A 22,762-nucleotide genomic window follows, 5' to 3' on the forward strand; every position below is an offset into this window, starting at 1 on the left:
GGATGTTCCACCATTGAATATATTTAAGGTGGATATAACTGGAGGCTTGGGGAGTGGATGGCAAAGTGAAGTTGAGGCAGAATTATGCCATGATCGTATCGAATGGTGGAACAGGCTTGATTGACCATATGGTGTATTTCTGCTCCTATTTCTTACATCTGTATGTTCACCCACTCAGATTTGTAACTAACAGTGGAAACAAATACAATAAGGTGTACAAGTAGATTTATGTGATGCCTGCATTATGGAAAATACTGTTGATATTCTGCCTAACATTAAGGATCCTGTCATGGAGGAGTTTGAAGTTCATATTTCTGGGAATAAGATTAATACAGTTACAATATCCCTAAAATGTTCTATCCCGTGAAAATAAGTTTACCTAGTGCCAGTCCACAGCTCGGTGAGGAAGTAACAATAACTTGTGTAAAATGTTCTTTACAGGATGCGCATTAGCGCATTTAATCTGCCTGGGTCTGCAGTAGGATTCTATGCTGGGACTGGCATTAAACTCTCCATTGACAATGCCTATATACACATAACTGGACACTGGAGAGTAAAGTATCTTTTTATGTAAGTATTTAATTTTTGCTTTTCTATGACTTTCCTTCTGTTCCCTCCTGAAAGGACTGAGCTGTTCCATTGTGCTGTCAATCCCCTTGTACCTCAATCAAAACCCCCGGCATGGTTGGGCCCACAATCTGAATGTTGAGTAGGAGTGGTAACCTGGCTGATTTTACCCCTTCCAGGGCACACAACCCACTTTATAACTATTGCTTTACTCTCTCCATTTCACCCAGTGCTAGCCAGGGATTGGATTTTTGGCTTTCAAACTGTTCAGCCCAGGACCACATTGGAGGCTGCATTTGGAAAGTGTGGACTGGATCTTGGCTTTTTGTGAAATTGTAAAAAGGGTGACAGTGAACTTGCAGCCTATTCTGGGTTCCTCCTACCCTGCACATTTTTGGGTTGTGGGGGCGAAACCCACGCAAACACGGGGAGAATGTGCAAACATCACATGGACAGTGAACCAGAGCCGGGATAGAACCTGGGACCTGCTGTTGACTATCCTGGTGTAACCCTCTCACACTGTCCAATCAGTGCTGCTGACTACCTGTCCTGGTGTCCTCCTCTTGCACTCGTTTCTAAGCATAGCTCAATTTGTCTTCTAATGTATCCTCGCTTCATCTAATGTCTTGTGACTGCACCCGTGCTTTTGTCTCTACAGATCAGACAGTGGCTCGTTTGACCTCTCCGTGAGTGGTCTGTCAATATCAGAGGTGATAGCAATGACCCGGGATGATACTGGCCGACCTGCAGTGCACAGTGCTGGCTGCACAGCCAATGTTGGCGGCTTAGACATCAGGTTTCATGGAGGAGCCAGGTAATAGTGCAATACTTTAGGAAAGAAATGCATTTATCTACTCCTGTATAGGTTTCTCTCTCTCTCTCTCTCTCTCTCTCTCCCCAGGGACCTATTTCTACCTTGCTCGATTGCCAATTTGAGCCTATATGGTGATTGGTGTACTCTTCTTTATTAGCAGAGGATATCAGAACCAATTCTGATATGGTCTTTCCTCCAATAACAGATTATCTGGTCAATTGTCCCATTGTTGTTTGTGGGATCTTGCTGTCTGTTAAATGGCTACCACTAAAACAGAAACTGCATTTCAAAAAGTACTTCACTGGATGTGAAGCACTTTGGAACATCCTGCAGATGTGACAGGTGATAGATTAAACTAAGTTTGTTCTTTCTGTTCAATTTTTAATAATTTTTTCTTGTTCTTTTTTAAAAAATTTAGAGTACCCAATTCTTTTGTTCCAATTAAGGGATAATTTAACATGGCCAATCCACCTATCCTGCACATGTTTTTGGGTTGTGGGGGTGAGATCCACGCAGACACGGGGAGAATGTGCAAACTCCAAACGGGTAGTGACCCGGGGCCAGGATCGACCCAGGGTCCTCAGCGTCGTGTAGCAGCAGTGATAGCCACTGCACCACCATGTCGCCCTAAAATGTTGTGCTTTTATAGTCATCTAACATTCCTTTACCCTCCCCCACCTCCGCTTCCCTCTCCGGTTGGTCTTGACCCTCATTCCTATAGTGACGCTGGCCTTGTTCATTTCCCTATGTTAAAGTTTTTATTCACAGTATCCTGGCCCTGTTGTTTCCAGCTGCTGAACTGTCTTATTCCAGCTTTCAATCTGTTTTTCTACTGTCCTGACAGTTTTTCCAGCCGCGCATTGGCCAGCACTGAATGTGCAAGGGCCTGCTTACCCATTTGGTACCTGAATGAAAGAATTATCCAAGGAGGAATTCAAAGGAGTCAGCAGGTTTTGTTTGTGCATTGCTTTAAGGTTCTTGGCAGGGTCACTCAAATGACTACATCAAATACGCCTGTGCAAGGTTGGATAATCTTGCAAAACAGACATAGGAGTGCCGAGAGTCTCTGGTGGAGGCAGAGTTCCTGCGATGGCACCAGGGTAATTGCTGCAGTAAACAGATTCTCAATAAACTGTAAGGAGTGCCGTCCATGAGCTGAGACTTGCGAACGATCCCATGACATTATTGGAAGAAGAGCAGAAGAGTTTGTCGTGATATACACCAATGTATCATGGGGCTGACACACACTGATGGACACACGCAGGGACCAATCAACATGCGCAAACACCGCAGCCAATCACCAGTTAGAATACACACACTATAAAGGCAGAGGGCACCACGGTTCCCGCTCAATCTGGGTGCTGCCTCTGAGTGTAACAGGAACTCATCCAGCCCAGCACAGACTCACAACACGTGCTGAGAGAATCAACTAGTTCGGACAAGGCTTAGATCTCTAGTTCAAGTTAGCATCATTTACACCCACAGTCATCGTGTGTTAGTTAGTTAGAAGTAGTTAATAAAATTGAGTTGAACCTTCATCAGTGTTGGAAGTGTCTGTTCATCTCTCAAGTCTATACTAGCCAACACAACAGAGTTTCTCCAGTGCCCTCATTAATTTATATGCCTCAACCAACATTACTTTTAAAGAAAAAGATGCAGGTGGCCAATGCACCTCATGGATCTTTGTGGGAGCTTACTGGCTGCTCTCTTTCCTACATTACAACAGAGACTACACTCCAGGACTACTTAATTGATTGTCCTGAGGTCATGAAAGACCCTTTAAAAATGCAGGTTCTGGCTGCGTGCTTCAGCTCACCTGGGCATGAGAAGTTCTTTCAATACTGATCATGCTCTCCATTCTATACAGTAAAGGAAATGCCTCTTGTGATTCCTTATTGATATGTCTGAATTTTGTTGGGTTTAACCGTAATGTTGCATCCCACTGTGATTTATTTAGACTTAATGATGAAATCAGATGGCTTGTTCACACAAAGCGAAGCTAATAATTTGGTGAATTTTATTTCACTTGCCCGTGAGATTGGCAGCATATTTGAGAATTTCTTTGAATCCCACTTGATGTTTACGAGCCTGCTGTACTCACAGTATAAAGATTTTTGTACTTTAACCTAATATAACTTTTTTTAAATTTACAGCTGGCTGTACAATCTGTTCTCTAGTTCCTTGGAGAATCCCATTCGCTCTTCTCTTATCCGAGAGGTACATATCCAATTGCACGTTGAATAATTCAGCTGCCGGTTTCGACAGCGATAGAGAACTTACACTACAAGCCATGGTTTGCTTTAATTATCTGCTTACGTTCCAATTGCCATTTTCTTAATTTTTTCTTATAGATTTGTCCAAAAGTCTCCGATGCAATCAATGGGCTAGAACGACATCTGAAGACCATGAAGAGTAGGTTCCTCTATTGTTCACATTCTCCCCCACGGTCTTCCAAAGTCCACGCAGAAAATATGTTGTTCTCTGGTACTGTGTCCAAGTGGATAGGTCTTCACTTCAGCCAGTCAGAGTTGGCTGATTAAAATAAACAAAAGAAAATAAACTATAGATGTTCATAGCTGAGCCCAATCCTAACTCTGTCCTTTTCGGAGAGTATGGGTGCGATTCTCCGCTACCCACGCCGGGTGGAAGAATCGCGGGAGGGCCCCACGACTAATTTCACGACCCCCTGGCGCCCCCTGCGATTCTCCCACCCCCACTTGGAAGAATCGCCGCTCGCCGTTTTTCACGGCGACCGGAGATTCTCTGACCCGGATGGGCCGAGCGGCCTGCCGTTCGCGACCGTTTCACAACGGCGGCAACCACACCTGGTCGCTGCTGTCGTGAACATGGGCGCCAAAGGCCTGTTTGAAGCTTGTGGGGGGAGGAGCGGGGAGTGAGCACCACGGCCGTGCTCAGGAGGGGACTGGCCCGCGATCGGTGCCCACAGATCATTGGGCCGGCGTCTCAAAGGGGCGCACTCTTTCCCCTCAGCCGCCCCACAAGTTCAAGCCGCCACGTCTTGCGGGGCAGCGGAGGGGAAGGCGGCCACCGCGCATGTGCGGGTTTGAGCTGTCAGCCATCGTGACGTCAGCCGCGCATGCACGGGTTGGAGCAGGCCAACCTGAGCATGCGCGGTTGACGTCACATAGGCGCCGCCGTCGCACCATTTTCGGCACGCCACCTTGACGCAAGCGTCAAGGCCCGGCAGCTGAGAATAACGGAGCGCCGCTCCTAGTCCCCCCGGAGGGGGGGGGGGGGGTGAATAAGGTGAGAGGAGCAGGCTCCAAGGCTGTCGTGAAACTCGGCCAAGTTCACGACGGCCTTCACGAGTTTTCCCGGGAACGGAGAATCGCGCCCTATGTATTCCCGTTTTATTTATTATTTTTTAAAGATATTTTATTCCAAACATAGATAACATCAACAAAACACAGTCCATCCTCCAGCCTGAGAAAGTCATACAAGTCCCCCAGCCACCCCCAACAGGTTATCTGACCTCCAATTCAACAGGATCCTTTCCCGGGCGATGGGGACACTACATCAACCCCCTTTCCCTCCAGCAGCTTCAGCTTCACCAATGGTCTGACCTCAGCCCCCATTATCCTGAATAAAGTCCCAAACACACCCTTCCAAAAGCTCTTCAGCTTCTCGCAACCCTAGAATATGTGAGCGTGATTCAGCGGCATCCAACCACACCTCTCACACCCATCGCTCACTCCCTGGAAGAAACCACTCATCATTGCCCAAATCCTTGACACCACCTTGAACTGAATCAAGCTCATCCTCTTGTAGGTGGAGGTTGGATTGGATTGGATTTGTTTATTGTCCCATGTACCAAGGTACAGTGAAAAGTATTTTTCTGCGAGCAGCTCAACAGATTATTACGTCCATAGGAAGAAAATGGAATAAATGAAAATGCATAATAGGGCAACACAAGGTATACAATGTAACTACATAAGCACCGGCATCGGATGAAGCATACAGGGTGTAATATTAATGAGGTCAGTCCATAAGAGGGTAATTTAGGAGTTTGGTAACAGCGGGGAAGAAGCTGTTTTTGAGTCTGTTCATGCGTGTTCTCAGACTTCTGTATCTCCTGCCGGATGGAAGAAGTTGGAAGAGTGAGTAAGCCGGGTGGGAGGGCTCTTTGATTCTGCTGCCCACTTTCTCCAGGCAGCAGGAGGTGTAGATGGAGTCAATGGATGGGAGGCAGGTTTATGTGATGGACTGGGCAGTGTTCACAACTCTCTGAAGTTTCTTGCAGTCCTGGGCCGAGCAGTTGCCATACCAGGCTGTGATGCAGCCCGATAGGATGCTTTTTATGGTGCATCTGTAAAAGTCGGTAAGGGTTAATGTGGACATGCTGAATTTCCTTAGTTTCCTGAGGAAGTATAGGCGCTGTTGTGCTTTCTTTGTGGTAGTGTCGACATGGGTGGACCAGGACAGAGTTTTGGAGATGTGCACCCATAGGAATTTGAAACTGCTAACCATCTCCACCTCGGGCCCGTTGATGCTGACATTGGTGAGTACAGTACTTTGCTTCCTGAAGTCAATGACCAGCTCTTTAGTTTTGCTGGCATTGAGGGAGAGATTGTTGTCACTGCTCCACTCAACTATGTTCTCTATCTCCCTCCTGCATTCTGACTCATCGTTATTCAAGATCCGGCCCACTATGGCTGTATCGACAGCAGACTTGTAGATGGAGTTTGAACCAAGTTTTGCCATGCAGTCGTGTGTGTACAGGGAATAGAGTAGGGGGCTAAGTACGCAGTCTTGTGGGGCCCCGGTATTGAGGACTATTGCGGAGGAGGTGTTGTTGTTCATTCTTACAGATTGTGGTCTGTTGGTCAGAAAATCGAGGATAAAGTTGCAGAGTGGGGAACCAAGTCCTAGGTTTTGGAGCTTTGATATGAGGTTGGCTGGGAATATGGTGTTGAAGACGGAGCTGTAGTCAATAAATATGAGTCGGATGTAGGAGTCCTTGTTGTCGAGATGCTCTAGGGATGAGTGTAGTGCCAGGGAAATGGCGTCTTCTGTGGACCGGTGCGACGGTATGCAAATTGCAGTGGATCGCGGCATTCTGGGAGTATGGAGGTGATGCGCTTCATGATCAACCTCTCAAAGCACTTTATTACGATTGAAATCAGAGCCCCGGACGGTAGTCATTGAGGCACGTTTCCTGGTTCTTCTTTAGCACCAGTATGATGGTGGTCTTCTTGAAGCAGGTGGGGACCTCAGAGTGGCGTAGGGACAGGTTCAAGATGTCCATGAACACCTCTGCCAGCTGGTCCACACAGGCTCTGAGTGCACGACCAGGGGACCTGTCTGGGCCCATCACCTTCCGAGGGTTCACTTTCAGGAAGGCCGATCTGACTGCGGAAGCTGTGATGGTGGGTATGGGTGAGTTATGGGCTGCTGGGGCACTCGACAGCGGATTATTGGTTACCTGCTCGAACCTAGCATAGAATGCATTGAGTTCATCGGGGGGGGGGGGGGGGGGGGTGCACTGCTGCCAGATATACTGCTCGGCTTCGCTTTGTAGCCCGCTATGTTGTTTAGTCCTTGCCACAACTGCCGAGAGTCTGTCTGTGACTCTAGCTTGGTTTGATATTCTCTCTTGGCATCTTGGATGGCTTTGCGGAGGTTGTACCTGGATTTTTTGTATAGGTCAGGGTCATCTGCCTTGAACGCCTCAGATCTGTCCTTCAGTAGGGAGTCAATCTCGCGATTGAGTTTCCGGTTGGGGAACATACGTACTACTTTCTTTGGCACCCAGTCGTCCACACATTTGTTGATGAAGTCTGTGACATAAGAACTAGGAGCAGGAGTAGGCCACCTGGCCCCTCGAGCCTGCTCCGCCATTCAATGAGATCACGTCTGATCTTTTGTGGACTCGGCTCCACTTTCCGGCCCGAACACCATAACCCTTCATCCCTTTATTCTTCAAAAAACTATCTATCTCTTTTGTAAAAACATTCAATAAAGGAGCATCTATTGCTTCACTGGGCAAGGAATTCCATAGATTCACAACCCTTTGGGTGAAGAAGTTCCTCCTAAACTCAGTCCTAAATCAACTTCCCCTCATCTTAAGGTATTCCCCAGTTCTGCTTTCACCCGCCAGTGGAAACAACCTGCCCACATTTATCGTATCTATTCCCTTCATAATTTTATATGTTTCTATAAGATCCCCCCTCATCCTTCTAAATTCCAATGAGTACAGTCCCAGTCTACTCAACCTCTCCTCATAATCCAACCCCTTCAACTCTGGGATTAACCTAGTGAATCTCCTCTGCACACCCTCCAGTGCCAGTACGTCCTTTCTCAGGTAAGGAGACCAAAACTGAACACAATACTCCAGGTGTGGCCTCACTAACACCTTATACAATTGCAGCATAACCTCCCTCTTCTTAAACCCCATCCCTTGAGCAATGAAGGACAAATTTTCATTTGCCTTCTTAATCACCTGTTGCACCTGTAAACCAACTTTTTGCGACTCATGCACTAGCACACCCAGGTCTCTCTGCACAGCAGCATGTTTTAATATTTTATCATTTGAATAATAATCCCTTTTGCTGTTATTCCTACCAAAATGGATAACCTCACATTTGTCAACATTGTATTCCATTTGCCAGAACCTAGCCCATTCACTTAACCTATCCAAATCCCTCTGCAGACTTCCAGTATCCTCTGCACTTTTTGCTTTACCACTCACTGTGGTTACATACTCATTTAAGTTGATCGCTGAGTTCTTAAATATGGACGAGTCCACTGTCTCTAAGCAGTCACGTAAGAGCTCTTCTGTTTCCTCGGACCAGCACTGCACGACCTTCTTAGCTGGATTCTCCCGCTTGAGTTTCTGCTTGTATGCCGAGAGAAGGAGCAACATCTTATGGTCTGATTTACCCAAAGTGCTGTCGGTGATGAAATGGTAGGCGCCCTTTATTTTTGAGTAGCAGTGGTCAAGAGTATTGTCATCTCTGGTGGGACAGGAGATGTGCTGGTGGAATTTTGGCAGTATACTCTTGAGGTTGGCCTCGTTGAAGTCTCTGGCCACGATGAAAAAGGCCTCGAGGTGTTCTGTTTCGTAGTTGTTTATAACTGTGAACAGTTCGTCCAGCGCCTTCCTCACTTCTGCCTGGGGTTGAGTTTACCCGCCGCACCGCCTCACACTAGAGTCCCCATCATATTTCCCTCCTCAATTCCTCCTCCCACTTGTGCTCTATCATCACCACCTGTGCCTTGCGCTGTTCCCCCAAACACTCGTATATGTCCCCAATCCTACCATCCCTCAAATCGTCAGGAAGCAGCTCTAATGTGCATTCCGGTAACTGGGGGAACGTCTGCCACTCCTTTCGCGTGAGGTCTGTCAACTGCATGTACCTGAACTCACTACCTCCCGGCAGCTCAAACCTCTCCTGCAGCTCGTCCATCCCCGCAAACATCCCCACTAGAATTCCATAGATTCACAACCCTTTGGGTGAAGAAGTTCCTCCTAAACTCAGTCCTAAATCTACTTCCCCTTATTTTGAGGCTATGCCCCCTAGTTCTGCTTTCACCCGCCAGTGGAAACAACCTGCCCGCATCTACCCTATCTATTCCCTTCATAATTTTATATGTTTCTATAAGATCCCCCCTCATCTTTCTAAATTCCAATCAGTACAGTCCCAGTCTCTTCAACCCCTCCTCGTAATCCAACCCCTTCAGCTCTAGGATTAACCTAGTGAATCTCCTCTGCACACCCTCCAGTGCCAGTACGTCCTTTCTCAAGTAAGGAGACCAAAACTGAACACAATCCTCCAGGTGTGGCCTCACTAACACCTTATACAATTGCAGCATAACCTCCCTCTTCTTAAACTCCATCCCTCTAGCAATGAAGGACAAAATTCCATTTGCCTTCTTAATCACCTGTTTAACCTGTAAACCAACTTTTTGCGACTCATGCACGAGCACACCCAGGTCTCTCTGCACAGCAGCATGTTTTAATATTTTATAATTTGAATAATAATCCCTTTTGCTGTTATTCCTACCAAAATGGATAACCTCACATTTGTCAACATTGTACTATTTGCCAGACCCTAGCCCATTTACTTAACCTATCCAAATTCCTCTGCAGACTTCCGGTATTCTCTGCACTTTTTGCTTTACCACTCATCTTAGTGTTGTCTGCAAACTTGCACATATTGCACTTAGTCCCCAACTCCAAATCATCTATGTAAATTGTGGGCCGAACACTGATCCCTGAGGGACACCACTAGCTACCGATTGCCAACCAGAGAAACACCCATTAATCCCCACTCTTTGCTTTCTATTAATTAACCAATCCTCTATCCATGCTACTACTTTACCCTTAATGCCATGCATCTTGATCTTATGCAGCAACCTTTTGTGTGGCACCTTGACAAATGCTTTCTGGAAATCCAGATATACCACATCCATTGGCTTCCCGTTGTCTATTGCACTGGTAATGTCCTCAAAAAATTCCACTAAATTAGTTAGGCACGACCTGCCCTTTATGAACTGTTCAATGTCCAATTGGAATAACTTCCATCCAGATGCCTCACTATTTCTTCCTTGATCATAGATCAAGTTAATCTAACTGGCCTATAATTACCCGCTTTCTGCCTATTTCCTTTTTTAAACAGTGGTGTCACGTTTGCTAATTCCCAATCCGCCGGGACCATCCCAGAGTCCAGTGAATATGCATGATATTTATGCATGACAAGGAATACGAGGTAACCCTCGAACAGGCCGCCATTTGGACCAGGTGGAATGATTGCGAAGTCCCATGCCCCGCCACATTCCTCCCCCCACCTTAAAGCAGCCTCCCAGACCCAAATTGTCTGGGTGCCTCCTCACATCCCCCAAGTACAGGGGGGTCACCTGAGCTGCCTCAGCCAGGGATCTTTTTCAGAGACAGACACCCCCTGGGTCCCATGTAATAGGGAGACCCCCCCAGGACCCCTGTAACAGGGAGACCCCAGGGACCCCTGTAACAGGGAGACCCCCCCAGGGATCCCTGTAATAGGGTGACCCCCCCAGGGACCCCTGTAATGGGGAGACCCCCAGGGACCCCTATAATAGGGAGACCCCCAGGGACCCCTATAATAGGGAGACCCCCAGGGACCCCTATAATAGGGAGACCCCCCAGGGGCCCCTATAATAGGGAGACCCCCCAGGGATCCCTGTAATAGGGCGACCCCCCAGGGACCCCTGTAATGGGGAGACCCCGAGGGACCCCTGTAATAGGGAGACCCCCAGGGACCCCTGTAATAGGGAGACCCCCAGGGACCCCTGTAATGGGGACCCCCAGGGACCCCTGTAATAGGGAGACCCCCCAGGGACCCCTGTAATAGGGAGACCCCTGAGGGATCCCTGAAATAGGGAGACACCCAGGGACCAATGATATAAGGAGACCCCCAGGGACCCCTGTTATAGGGAGACCCCCTCCCCGCAGCTACCTCTGTAATAGGGAGATCGCCCCTCTGCGGCCCCTGTAATAGGGAGACCCCCGGGGACCCCAGAAATAGGGACCTCCCCCTCCCCCAGGGACCCTGTAATACGGAAGCCCCCCCACACCACAGGGGCCCCTGTAATAGGAAGACCCCGTCATAGGGACATTAGAAGACATTAGAACATTACAGCGCAGTACAGGTCCTTCGGCCCTCGATGTTGCGCCAACCTATGAAACCAATCTAAAACCCATCTACATTATTCCATTATCATCCATATGTTTATCCAATGATCATTTAAATACCCTTCATGTTGGCGAGTCCACTACTGTTGGTGGGCATTTTCTCCATCAACTTAAATAGGCCACCTCTGCTCACATAGTCAAATGTCTTGGTGATGCCCATGAAGACTATAGTGGTCTCCTTTGTCCATGGAATATCTCTTGCAGATGCAGGACTGAGAAGCTCCTGTAGATTGTGTATTTTCCAGTTCTGGAAACACATCGGGATATGGGATAGATATGTTAAGTCAAAATCTGCAGTCTGACAAGGACAATATGGACAAATGCTTTTCCCACGATACTCAATTGCTGCGGTTGCACTTGCTCCAACACAGTATTGTTGGATCAGACATATCCTGAGGCACTGCTCCTTCTCTCCAGCAGTGGCAGAGATGTTCATGCAGATGCTGCAGAAATGCTGGTTTTCCATTCTAGATGAGTTTGGGTGGTATAGGATCAGCACCTGGAGCTTTGCCAATGGCAGTGAGTTATCAGCCTTGATAAGCTCGTTGACTGTGGGTTTAATATCCCTCTGCTATACCAGGCAGCCTTTCGATAGTGTTCCTCAGTGACCTTGTTCTCCTGAGAATACAAATCAAGGTGGTGTTCCACCCATCTCCTATGCCTTGGTTTTCAATTATGCCATTTTCTTTACTGATGGACTGTTGTCCTTTTGATCCCTTCATCCATGCCCTTAGCATTACCTGTGTTGAAGGACAACTGGATATTGTTGTAACCAGTCGGCACACCACCTAGCAGTCTCCTGGACTGTACTTCAAGCAGTTCCTCGTGTATTCAGAGCCTTCTCACTCGGATCTCTCTTGTAATTATTGAAAGCGGACTGTTTGGCTTTGTAGATGGTGTCTTGAAGTATGTTTCATTTTGTTTCTGTATGCTGCAGAGCTGCTGTTCAATCGAGTGAAGGAAGTGTTGATTTTTATCAGAATAGGTAGTACGGCTGACACCGCACCCCACCTCCATACATCTGCCACCACGGCCTATGGGTAAGAAAGTCGAGGATCCAGTTGCAGAGGGAGGAGCCAAGCCCTAGGTTTTGGAGTTTGGATATGAGCTTGGCTGGGATTAAGGGGCTGTAGTCAATGGATAGGAATCTGTTGTAGGAGTCCTTGTTGTCGAGATGCTCCAGGGATGAGTGTAGGGCCAGGGAGATGGTGTCTACTGTGAGCCGGTTGTGGCGGTATGCAAATTGCAGTGGATCAAGGCAGCTGGAGTATGGAGTTGATGTGCCATAGAATGATAGAATTTTACAGTGCAGGAGGAGGCCATTCGGCCCATCGAGTCTGCACCGGCCCTTGGAAAGAGCACCCCACTTAAGCCCACACCTCCACCCTATCCCCGTAATAGGACCTCTGTAATAGGAAGCCCCCCCCCCCCCCCAGACAAGAACCCCTGTAATAGAGAGACCCCCCCACAGGAACTCCTTTCTTAAAACATATTTTATTGAGGCATTTATATTATAAATTTTAACAGAATAAGCAAGCACACACCAAACAAACAACAAAACCCAAGTAACATGGCTACATAAACAAACCCGCAACCATAATTCCACACCAACCTTCCCCACCTTACCCAACTCCCCATGCCTCCCCTTTTTAACCCACCCCCATTTTTCCCAAAGAAGTTGATAAACGGCGCCACCTCTGAGCAAACCCTAGCATTGATCCCCTCAGGGTGAACTTGATCTTCTCAAGCCTGAGAGACCCAGCCATATCACTAACCCACACCCCTGACTTCGGGGGCTCCGAGTCCCTCCATGCTAACAATATGCGTCTCCGGGCTACAAGGGAGCAAAGACCAAAACATCGGCCTCTCCCACCCTCTGGACTCCCGGGTCTTCTGACACACCAAAAATCGCCACCTCTGGACTCGGAACCTTCAGCACCTCCGTCATGTCGTCAGCAAACCCCAGCCAGAATCCCCTTTTCACACAGCAAGACCCCATAAACAGCAGTGAGGTAATGGCCAAATAACCTGCTTTTTAATGGCTTCCTGAGAGACAAATGTTGGCCAGGATCTACTCCAATGCCGGCCACTTCTTCTTTGACATAGGGCTACTTCATCTGAAAGGTGACACCTCTGACGATGCAACACTCTCTCTGTCAGACTCAGCAGTGTGCACTGCCACTGTGCCATGGCTGATACTTGATGTTCAATGATTAAGGATTTAGGAAGACATATCTTGTTTTATTAAATAATTCTGAGAGTGGAGCATCGTTGTTAAGACTTTGGTTTGTAACGATGGAGAGAGGGAAGATGGAACGAGGAATAATCTAGAGTTAGAGGATCAGAGGAGATAGACAGGAATGTGCCGAATGACAGCACAAAATGAAGGTCAGAATTAACTGAAATCTGTGAAGATTGGAAATGAAGAGCCTGGTGAAGAGAACATTTAACAGGTCGATGGTCAAAGTGACAAAAAGATGGATTTCAACAGGAGTGGGGAAAGAGGTGGGATAATTGGCAATGGTCCAGATCAGGAGTCAAGGTACTCATCCCTGGGCCTAACAAGGTGCCAAAGTCAGGTTTTTTTTTATACTTTAAAAACAAATTCCAATTAAGGGGCAATTTAGCATGGCCAGTCCACCTACCCGGCACAGCTTTGGGTTGTGAGGGTGAGACCCACTCAGACATAGGGAGAATGTGCAAACCCCACATGGGCAGTGACCCGGGGCTGTGATTGAACCCGGGTTCTTGGCGCTGTGAGGCAGCAGGGCTAATCGCTGCACCATCCGTGTCGCCCTCAATGTCAGTTTTGTTTCTCTTCATCATTGACCTGAAGGAACGTCCAGCTCAACACAAGCACATTGGGAGCAAGAGCCAAGTGTATTCCTCCACTGTTAGTCTGGGATCTGATAGATCAGTACATGCCAGAAATCACAGTTGGGATCGGGTTGCCGTTACTTTAGGCAATTTCTTTACCTACTAGGATAGAACATAGAACATAGAACGATACAGCGCAGTACAGGCCCTTCGGCCTTCGATGTTGCACCGACATGGAAAAAACTAAAGGCCATCTAACCTACACTATGCCCTTATCATCCATATGCTTATCCAATAAACTTTTAAATGCCCTCAATGTTGGCGAGTTCACTACTGTTGCAGGTAGGGCATTCCACGGCCTCACCACTCTTTGCGTAAAAAACCCACCTCTGACCTCTGTCCTATATCTATTACCCCTCAATTTAAGGCTATGTCCCCTCGTGCTAGCCACCTCCATACGCGGGAGAAGGTTCTCGCTGTCCACCCTATCTAACCCTCTGATCATTTTGTATGCCTCTATTAGGTCACCTCTTAACCTTCTTCTCTCTAACGAAAACAGCCTCAAGTCCATCAGCCTTTCCTCATAAGATTTTCCCTCCATACCAGGCAACATCCTGGTAAATCTCCTCTGCCCCCGTTCCAAAGCTTCCACGTCCTTCCTATAATGAGGCGACCAGAACTGTACGCAATACTCCAAATGCAGCCGTACTAGAGTTTTGTACAACTGCAACATGACCTCATGGCTCCGGAACTCAATCCCTCTACCAATAAAGGCCATCACACCATAGGCCTTCTTCACAACCCTATCAACCTGGGTGGCAACTTTCAGGGATCTATGTACATGGACACCGAGATCCCTCTGCTCATCCACACTACCAAGAATTTTACCATTAGCCAAATATTCCTCATTCCTGTTATTCTTTCCAAAGTGAATCACCTCACACTTCTCCACATTAAACTCCATTTGCCACCTCTCAGCCCAGCTCTGCAGCTTATCTAGCAGAACTGCTGCGGAGTTTAGAAGTTCATAACTTTTAGTAAACAAGTTAGTAGAAACCTTCCTTTAGGTGGAATTTGTGGGGTGTTTTTCATTGTTGGCTGAGCCAGCATGTCTTGCCCATCCATGAGGGCAGTTAAGAGTCAACCACTTGGCCATGAGTCTAGAGTCACATGTAGGCCAGACCAGGTGAGGACAAAAGATTCCCTTCCCTAAAGGGCATCAGTGAATCAGATGATTTTTAAAAAATGACAATTAACAATGGCTCCATGTTCATCATTAGACTTATAGTTCAAATTTCACCTCCACAGTGGTGGGAATCAAACCCAGGACCCAGAGCATTACCTTGCGTCTTCTGGATTTGTTGTCCAGTGACAATACCGTTATGCCACTGCCTCTCCAGAGAATGAGGAAATGTGACCAATACATGGGCAATAATTGTCTAATTTTCAGTGGTACCCAGTCTGATATACAATATTCTTTTCTCTCTATGTTCTCCAGTCTCCTCTCATGTTGACAAGTATGCTGAGATTGACTATTCGCTGGTTAATCCAATTGCTATCACAAACACATTCATGGACCTGGATTTTAAGGTATCCACTGATTACTGATGAGTGTATGTGTGCGCTTCTGTGTGTGTGACAGTATGTGTGTTTGCGACCGTGTGACCCTTGATCATAGCCCATTTTTAAAGGCTATTTTTATGAGTTGGTAGCATTTTGGAGGACTATGTTGTATGTTTTTGGAATTTTTCCTCCATTTCCCTGCGTTTTGTGGGTTGGTTTGTAGCGTGAGTAACCAGTGACCTACCCAGTAATGTCAACTGTAATAATCTGAGTGAAGTGTAATTCGGATCCTAACCAATAAGGCCCTGTCCCTTCACCGGTTTCCTATCCATCCGTTCCTGTTATCACTAACCTTTGCTGCATTTTCTGCCACTTACTTCGAGTTCTCAGAAGATAATTTGTACACTAGGGACTTGGAAAAAGGCTGAGTAGATATGTCCAAATATTCAAATTCGCTAGCTCTACAAACATCCCTTCCCAATGGCCTGGTGCCTCTGAGAACAATGGAGAGTATGCATTGTGTATCTGAAGTTTGATGTATGAAATCATTTTTTGCAGGGTGAATTTTACAATGCAGCACAGCATAAGGAGCCTCCCTTCAGTCCACCTCCAGTTAGCCTCTCCAAACAAGCTGATCACATGATGTACTTGGGATTGTCAGATTTCTTTGCAAATTCAGCAGGATTTGCCTATTATGGAGCTGGTGCCTTACACCTGAACATCACTGATGATATGGTACGTACAGACTTTGTTCAGTCATGGCCAGAGTAGTCCCTGAAGTAGAGGCACTAATATTATTTCAAATTCCACTTCTCTGCTGACTGGGCGGGTTTTTCCAAATGGAATATTGCTGGACATTGGACGGTTAGATCATTGGAGGAACATCTGTTCTGTGCTGCTGAACAACTGGAATAGGAGATGAACCTGGGGCAGCGATTCCTCTGGATTTGGACTGGATGGTCCCATTGGCGTGCGGGTGGTTAGAATTTCAAACATTTGTAAGCCAGATGCTGTAATGTATTGAATGAAACCTTTTTTAATTGTTTGATAACGTAATCGCACCAAATCCTGTGACAGTTTTGGTTAATTGACTCTTTGTTTTCTCCAGCTTCCAAAACATTCTCCTATCAGATTAAACACATCAAGTTTTGGTAATTTAATCCCTCAGGTAAGCCCTCCTCGAGGTTTGCATAATTTGTTACCTGATAATAAAGGCTCCCCCCCCCCCCCCCCCCCCCCCCTTTACCAATCCCCTCCACCCTGGGTATCATCTCCGAATGACAAAACTCTGTTTTCACTATGAAGGGGAAGAAGATGATTAATTATTTGTGCTTTCCTCCAGGTGGAGAAGCTCTTTCCCAACATGCTGATGCTAATGAACCTCCATGCCAAGCAACAGCCTATTATGAAGGCTACACCAAACAACATCACCATTGAAGTATGGGGTGCTATCGATACATTTGCAATCCTCCCGAATTCATCACTTGCTCCACTTTTTGTCCTGGATATTGTGAGTGCAGTTGTGAAATCTTGTTTGGCTGCGATGCATCTTAATATGTTTACAATTGCCATAAGAAATGTTACTACATCCTCTTATCTGTTAACAGTGTGCTAGCGTGTCAATGAAGATGGCTATCTCTCAGATGAAACTGGCTGGATCATTGAAACTCAGCAGGTAAGAAAGAAAAATTTTCATTGCTATATCGCCTTTCATGGGATCAGTCACATATGTAATGTAGGAAAATGTGGAAGTAATTTTCATACAGCAAGGTCTACAAATAGCAAAGAGAAAATTATGCGATAATTTCTTCTAGTGATGTTGGTCGAAGGATAAATATTGACCAGGACACCAAACTGCTCTTCAAATAGTACTGATGGATCCTTTATGTCCCCCTCAAGAGAGCAAGGGGCCTCAGTTTAACATCTCCAAGTGATCTTACTTGTGGCAGTGCAACTAGGGTGGCACGGTAGCACAGTGGTTAGCACTGTTTCTTCATAGCGCAAGAACACTGGTTCGATTCCCAGCTTGGGTTACTGTCTGTACGGAATCTGCATGTTCTCCCTGTGTCTGTGTGGGTCTCTTCCTGTGTGAGACAACGTGGTCAAGAAGGGAGTCAGTGGGCCTGTACTTCTGTTTTTCAATTCAAATCAAATGGATTCAGTCCTGGAACTGTCTAAAATAAATAACTATTTAAAACTGTAACATCCTATGTCAATATTATTTTGGATCCCTCCTCTCTTGCCTTTTCTACCAATGCCTGTAACCAGATGTTAAGAACTCATCTCAGGCCTTGTTTAAGTCATGTCTGCTAAGGCAACCACATCATAATCCCAGTTAGCAAATTATGCCTACACCTCGCCGACCTTATGATTTACAGACATCGATTTAGTATCTCGCTTGTCACTTTTACTATTTTGCCAATCTGGTTTCCCAAGAACTGGCCCAGTGTCCAAAGATTCTGAAACCTCCTTCCTGCATGGTTCCTATTTCTGTGTTCGCATGGTGCTGGGAGTAATCCCAAGATTAACTGCCTTTGAAGTCCAGTTTGTATTCTTTTCCTGGCTCCTGAAAATCTACCCGAAGGCCCTCAATGCTTTTTCTACCTACGTCATTTGTTTTCTTTCCCCGAACAGAATGTTCTGCACCCACTCAGTAATATCCTTTAACCGAGCACCAGGGAGGTAACACTCCATTTAGCAATCATGTTTGTGGTTACACTAACCATCAAAACCCCTGTGACTATTACATTTCCAATCTTACAATCTGCAATCAAATCTTCACCAGTAAATTTAGAGTACCCAATTATTTTTTTCTAATTCAGGGGCAATTTAGCGTGGTCATTCCACCTAATCTGCACATCTTTGGGTTGTGGGGGCGAGACCCACACAGACAAAGGGGAGAATGTGCGAACCCCACACGGACAGTGACCCGGGGCCGGGATTGTACCGTGTCCTTGCCGCTATGAGGCAGCAGTGCTAACCACTGTGCCACCGTGTCTCACTCCAGGGGTTTGATTCTAACTGCATTTCCTCAGGGTGTCATCACTGTTCCCTGTTTTCAAAGCTAACAATTGGGTGACGAGAACCATTACCAGTGCCTTCCTCTTAGCCTACCTGGTGATTACCAACTCTCTCACCCTGCATCTTCTGTGGCAGAAGGGTGACCACTTCCTGAAACTCCCAGATACTGTGCAGTGACCCCAGCCCCTCCGCAAACACCAATACCTAGAAGTTAGGATTAAGCACTGTCATGGTTTATTTCTTGGATTCTTTCTTGCTGGGCACAGCACAGACTGGCTTCAAGTTACTTATTCGCTATTTCTGTAGGTTACAAACAATGTACATCCTAGACTGACTCATATACACCTGAGAACAAGGCAGAAATATAAAATATTCAGCAAATCTTTTATATGCATGGCAAACATGAAGTGGACCTCAGATAAGACCTCATCAAACAGGCCATAAAGTGATCAAAATATCCTTTCATAAATTCAAAATAGAGGCAGTCTGGTGACTGTTTCGGGTCATGATTGTTTGGGATATAGTCTTGAGATGTATGGAGTGAAAATGGTCTTTGGTAGGAATACAAAACTGGCTCATAATGAACTAGAAGCTTAGTTTTCAGACAATGGGCAGGATTCTGCAGCCGCATCTGCCCAGCGACTGGAGAATCCCGCCCGAGGTCAATGGACTTCTCCATTGTCCGCGTCTCGCCCATGGCATTCTTGTGGTGGGCGAGGCAGAAGAATCCAGCCTGATGAGTCACTGTGCAAACAGGCTACTAATTGTTGACAAACCACATTGCATTGGTGACAAAGGCCACTTTCACTTTAATTGCAACTTTGTTCTGGGATCTTGGTAAAGGAAGTTGGAGCAAATCATTGTTATGACTATATTAGATCAGGAGTTGGTCTAGGTGCTGTGGTACGAAGTTAATTAGGAGGCGATAGAAACAGTTGTTTGAGAAGTAAGCAACTTGGGCAGCACGGTGGCACAGTCGTTAGCATTGCTGCCTCATGTTACCGTGGTCCCAGGTTCGATCCCGGCTCTGGGTCAGTGTCCGTGTGGAGTTTGCACATTTTCCCCATGTTTGCGTGGGTTTTGCCCCCACAACCCAAAGATGTGCAGGGTAGGTGAATAGGCCATGCTAAATTGCCCCTTAATTGTAAAAAAAATGAATTGGGTACTGTTTAAAAAAAAAAAAAAAAAAAAAAAATTTTTTTAATAAAAAAAAAGAAGTGAGTAACTATGGGTACGATTTAACCACCGCGGAACACCGGGCTCAGGGGATGTATGAGTCCAGAAGGCAATCTGGTTTGAAGCACGAAGACGCTGCGGGATCCGGTGCGCGACATTGAACCAAATAGATCACCTAATGACATTGTTGAAAAAATGCTTTCTCAGGTTGCTGATGCTTTTGTTGCTGGTGTGGCGAATGCTGCATGTAACTGGCACGTCACCATGGGTTAAACCTGCTGGAAGTCCAGAATGTTCAACGGCACCTTGAGCACCAGTGGAATATGTGGGTGCCAGGATTTTGTTCCGGTGAGATTGGGCGGTGGCAGAGGCCTGCACAGCTGTGGTTCCTAGACAGAGAATGGCACTGATACGTGGAACAAGTTACACATTGGTGGGCAGATCATTCCTACAACATATTGTGGACATGATAACACATTCTCAGGCTTATTCTCCACCTCTGTTGAGGAACCTGCAAAGGGTGATACCGTGTGTTTGTTTTTGAGAAAATGAGCTGATATAGCTTGGGGTTGGTACCAATATGGGACGGTGACGTTTCCTTGTTGTTTAATGGTTAGTGTGATGAGTGGAATATTACATAGTTGATTTTCAAATCTTTGTTACTGTTGACTGTTTAACAAACAAAACATTCTCAAGCGGCTTCTCGTGGGTACACATGTCATGTCTCAGATGATGATTATCAAACTTTGAAGCCTAAACAGTTTGCCTGAGTTCTGGAAGTGCCAATACAGAAGAGGTAGCAGCCAACAATCGAACATTCAAGAGCTGGCTTCAGCACTGGGGATAATAATAATAATTGCTTATTGTCACAAGTAGGTTTTAATGAAGTTACTGTGAAAAGCCCTATCCTCGTAACCAAAGGGTGAGTGCGAGGATCAGGGGAGAGCACCTGAGCATGGCCTCCCTAATGTTCCCAGCAGAGGCCTGGAGTCTAGGGCTTCCTGCTGTGACTGGGAGTGAGTGCAGAGTGAGGTTTTCCAGCACAACTGGCTCAGTGGATGACACTCTGAGAAGAAGGATGGGACGAAGAGTGGGGGAAGGGTTGAGTGATTTGAGGGTCCCGAGGTGGAAGCCCTAACTGATTGTCAGTTTCTCTCCTCCAATTCCTTACAGAGACCAAAATCGATGGTGGTGTCTGTGGTGATAGGCATCACTGTAAATACACAAGGCATTAATGTAAATACACTATGACTAAGTAAACACTAGAGGGAGACCCAGAGACGTCATGACATGCAGACATACAGCTAATGAACACACAGAATAAGACACAACCAATGGGCAGTCAAGACACCAGAGGTGACACTAGCACTAGGGGGCATTACACAACCCATATATAAGGACAGGGCACACATGCTCTGTCTCTTTCCGCAGGCGACACTTGGAGAGTAGGACAGGGGTAGATCAGAAGCATCGCACCCACCACGTGGCTTAGAGCAGACTGGTTAGTTAGACTGAGTTACTATAGCAAGATTAGCAGGAGAGTCAAACTCATAGAGAACTGTGCTAATAGTTCAATAAATTGCATCAAATTTACTTCAACGTCTGGAGTATCTTTTGGTCAAAGCTGCATCAAGTTGCAGCCTGTGTTATCGCAGCGTGCATAACACAACATGGTGCCAGGTGTGCCTGTTAAAATCTATATAGTTCAACTCAGCAAGATCCGTGACTACCAGCAACAGCACCCAGGCAAGATGATCGAGATTCTGGTTCCTCAGCAGCTCAGGTACCATGGCAATCTCAGTGCCAACTGGCATGCGTTCAAGCAGAGATTTGAGATTTACATGGTAGCATCCAACCTAGATGGCGTGGCCGATGCTGAGAAGATAGATCTTCTACTCACCATTGCGGGTGAAAGTGGAACAGAAATCTTCAACTCCTTCAAAGTACTCCAAAGGGCAGGACAAGAGAGACTTCCAGGCAGTCCTGGACAAGTCTTTGTTAAACCACTGCAGTCCATGTGGTGTAGGTACACAGGTACACTCACTGTGCTATTAGGGAGGGAGTTCCAGGATCTTGACCTAGCGACAGTGAAGGAACAGCAGTGTATTTCCAAATCAGGATGATAAATGACTTGCAGGGGAACCAACAGGTAATGTTCCTATGTATCTGCTGCCCTTGTCCTTCTAGATGGTAGCAGTAGTGGGTTTGGAAGGTGCTGCCTAAGGAGCCTTGGTGAGTTCCTGCAGTCCGTCTTATAAATGATACACACGGCTTCTACCGTTCGTCAATGGTAGAGGGTTTGAATGTTTGTGGAAGGGGGTGTCAATCAAGCAGCTTGCTTTGTCTTGGATGGTGCTGTGCTTCTTGAGTGCTATTGTTGTTGGAGCTGCACTCATCCAAGCAAGTGGGGGTATTCTATCATACTCCTGACTTGTGCTTATAAGTGCTGGACAAGCTTTGGGGAGTCAGGAAATTAGTTACTCACCGCAGGATTCCTAGCCTCTGACCTACTCTTATAGCCACAGTATTAATATGGCTTGTCCAGTTCAGTTTCTGGTCAACGGTAACCCCCAGGATGTTAATATGGGGGATTCAGTGATGGTAATGCCATTGAATGTCAAGGGACAATGGGTTTGATCCTCTCTTGTCGAAGATGGTCATTGTCTGGCAGTTGTGTGGCACGAATGTAACTTGCCGCTTGTTAGCCCGAAGCCTGGATATTGTCCAGGTCCTGTTGCATTTGAAAATGGACTGCTTCAGTGTCTGAGGAGTCGCAAATGGTGCTGAACTTGTGCAAACATCAGTGAGCATCCCCACTTCTGACCTTATGTTGAAAGAAAGGTCATTGATAAAGCAGCTGAAGATGGTTGGGCCTAGGACACTACCCTGAAGAACTCCTACAATGATGTCCCAGAGCTGAGATGATTGACCTCCAACCACCACTACTATCTTCCTTTGTACCAGGTATGACTCCAACCAACGGAGAGGTTTCCCCCTGATTCCCATTGATTCCAGTTTAGCCGGGCTCCTTGATATCCTACTCGATCAAATGCTGCCTTGATGTCAAGGACATTCACTCTCACCTCACCTCTGGCATTCAGTTCTTCTGTCCA

At 46.5% G+C, this 22,762-nt stretch overlaps 1 protein-coding gene across 4 annotated transcripts in view; it reads left to right on the forward strand.

Annotated features, from left to right (window-relative positions):
- LOC119969393 (bactericidal permeability-increasing protein-like) overlaps positions 1–22,762 on the forward strand; it is a 61,272-nt gene that overhangs the window by 18,026 nt on the left and 20,484 nt on the right. For 3 of the 4 annotated variants that reach the window (XM_038802974.1, XM_038802976.1, XM_038802973.1), the window contains exons 4-12: positions 442–570; positions 1,226–1,381; positions 3,535–3,598; positions 3,733–3,793; positions 15,388–15,479; positions 16,011–16,187; positions 16,561–16,620; positions 16,795–16,962; positions 17,060–17,127. In XM_038802974.1, coding sequence (XP_038658902.1) covers positions 442–570; positions 1,226–1,381; positions 3,535–3,598; positions 3,733–3,793; positions 15,388–15,479; positions 16,011–16,187; positions 16,561–16,620; positions 16,795–16,962; positions 17,060–17,127 — 975 coding nt within the window. The remainder of the gene's footprint in view (positions 1–441; positions 571–1,225; positions 1,382–3,534; positions 3,599–3,732; positions 3,794–15,387; positions 15,480–16,010; positions 16,188–16,560; positions 16,621–16,794; positions 16,963–17,059; positions 17,128–22,762) is intronic. The other variant, XM_038802975.1, reaches the window with a different exon arrangement.

Source organism: Scyliorhinus canicula, chromosome 7, assembly GCF_902713615.1.
Source record: "Scyliorhinus canicula chromosome 7, sScyCan1.1, whole genome shotgun sequence".
NCBI classification, from domain to species: Eukaryota; Metazoa; Chordata; class Chondrichthyes; order Carcharhiniformes; family Scyliorhinidae; genus Scyliorhinus; species Scyliorhinus canicula.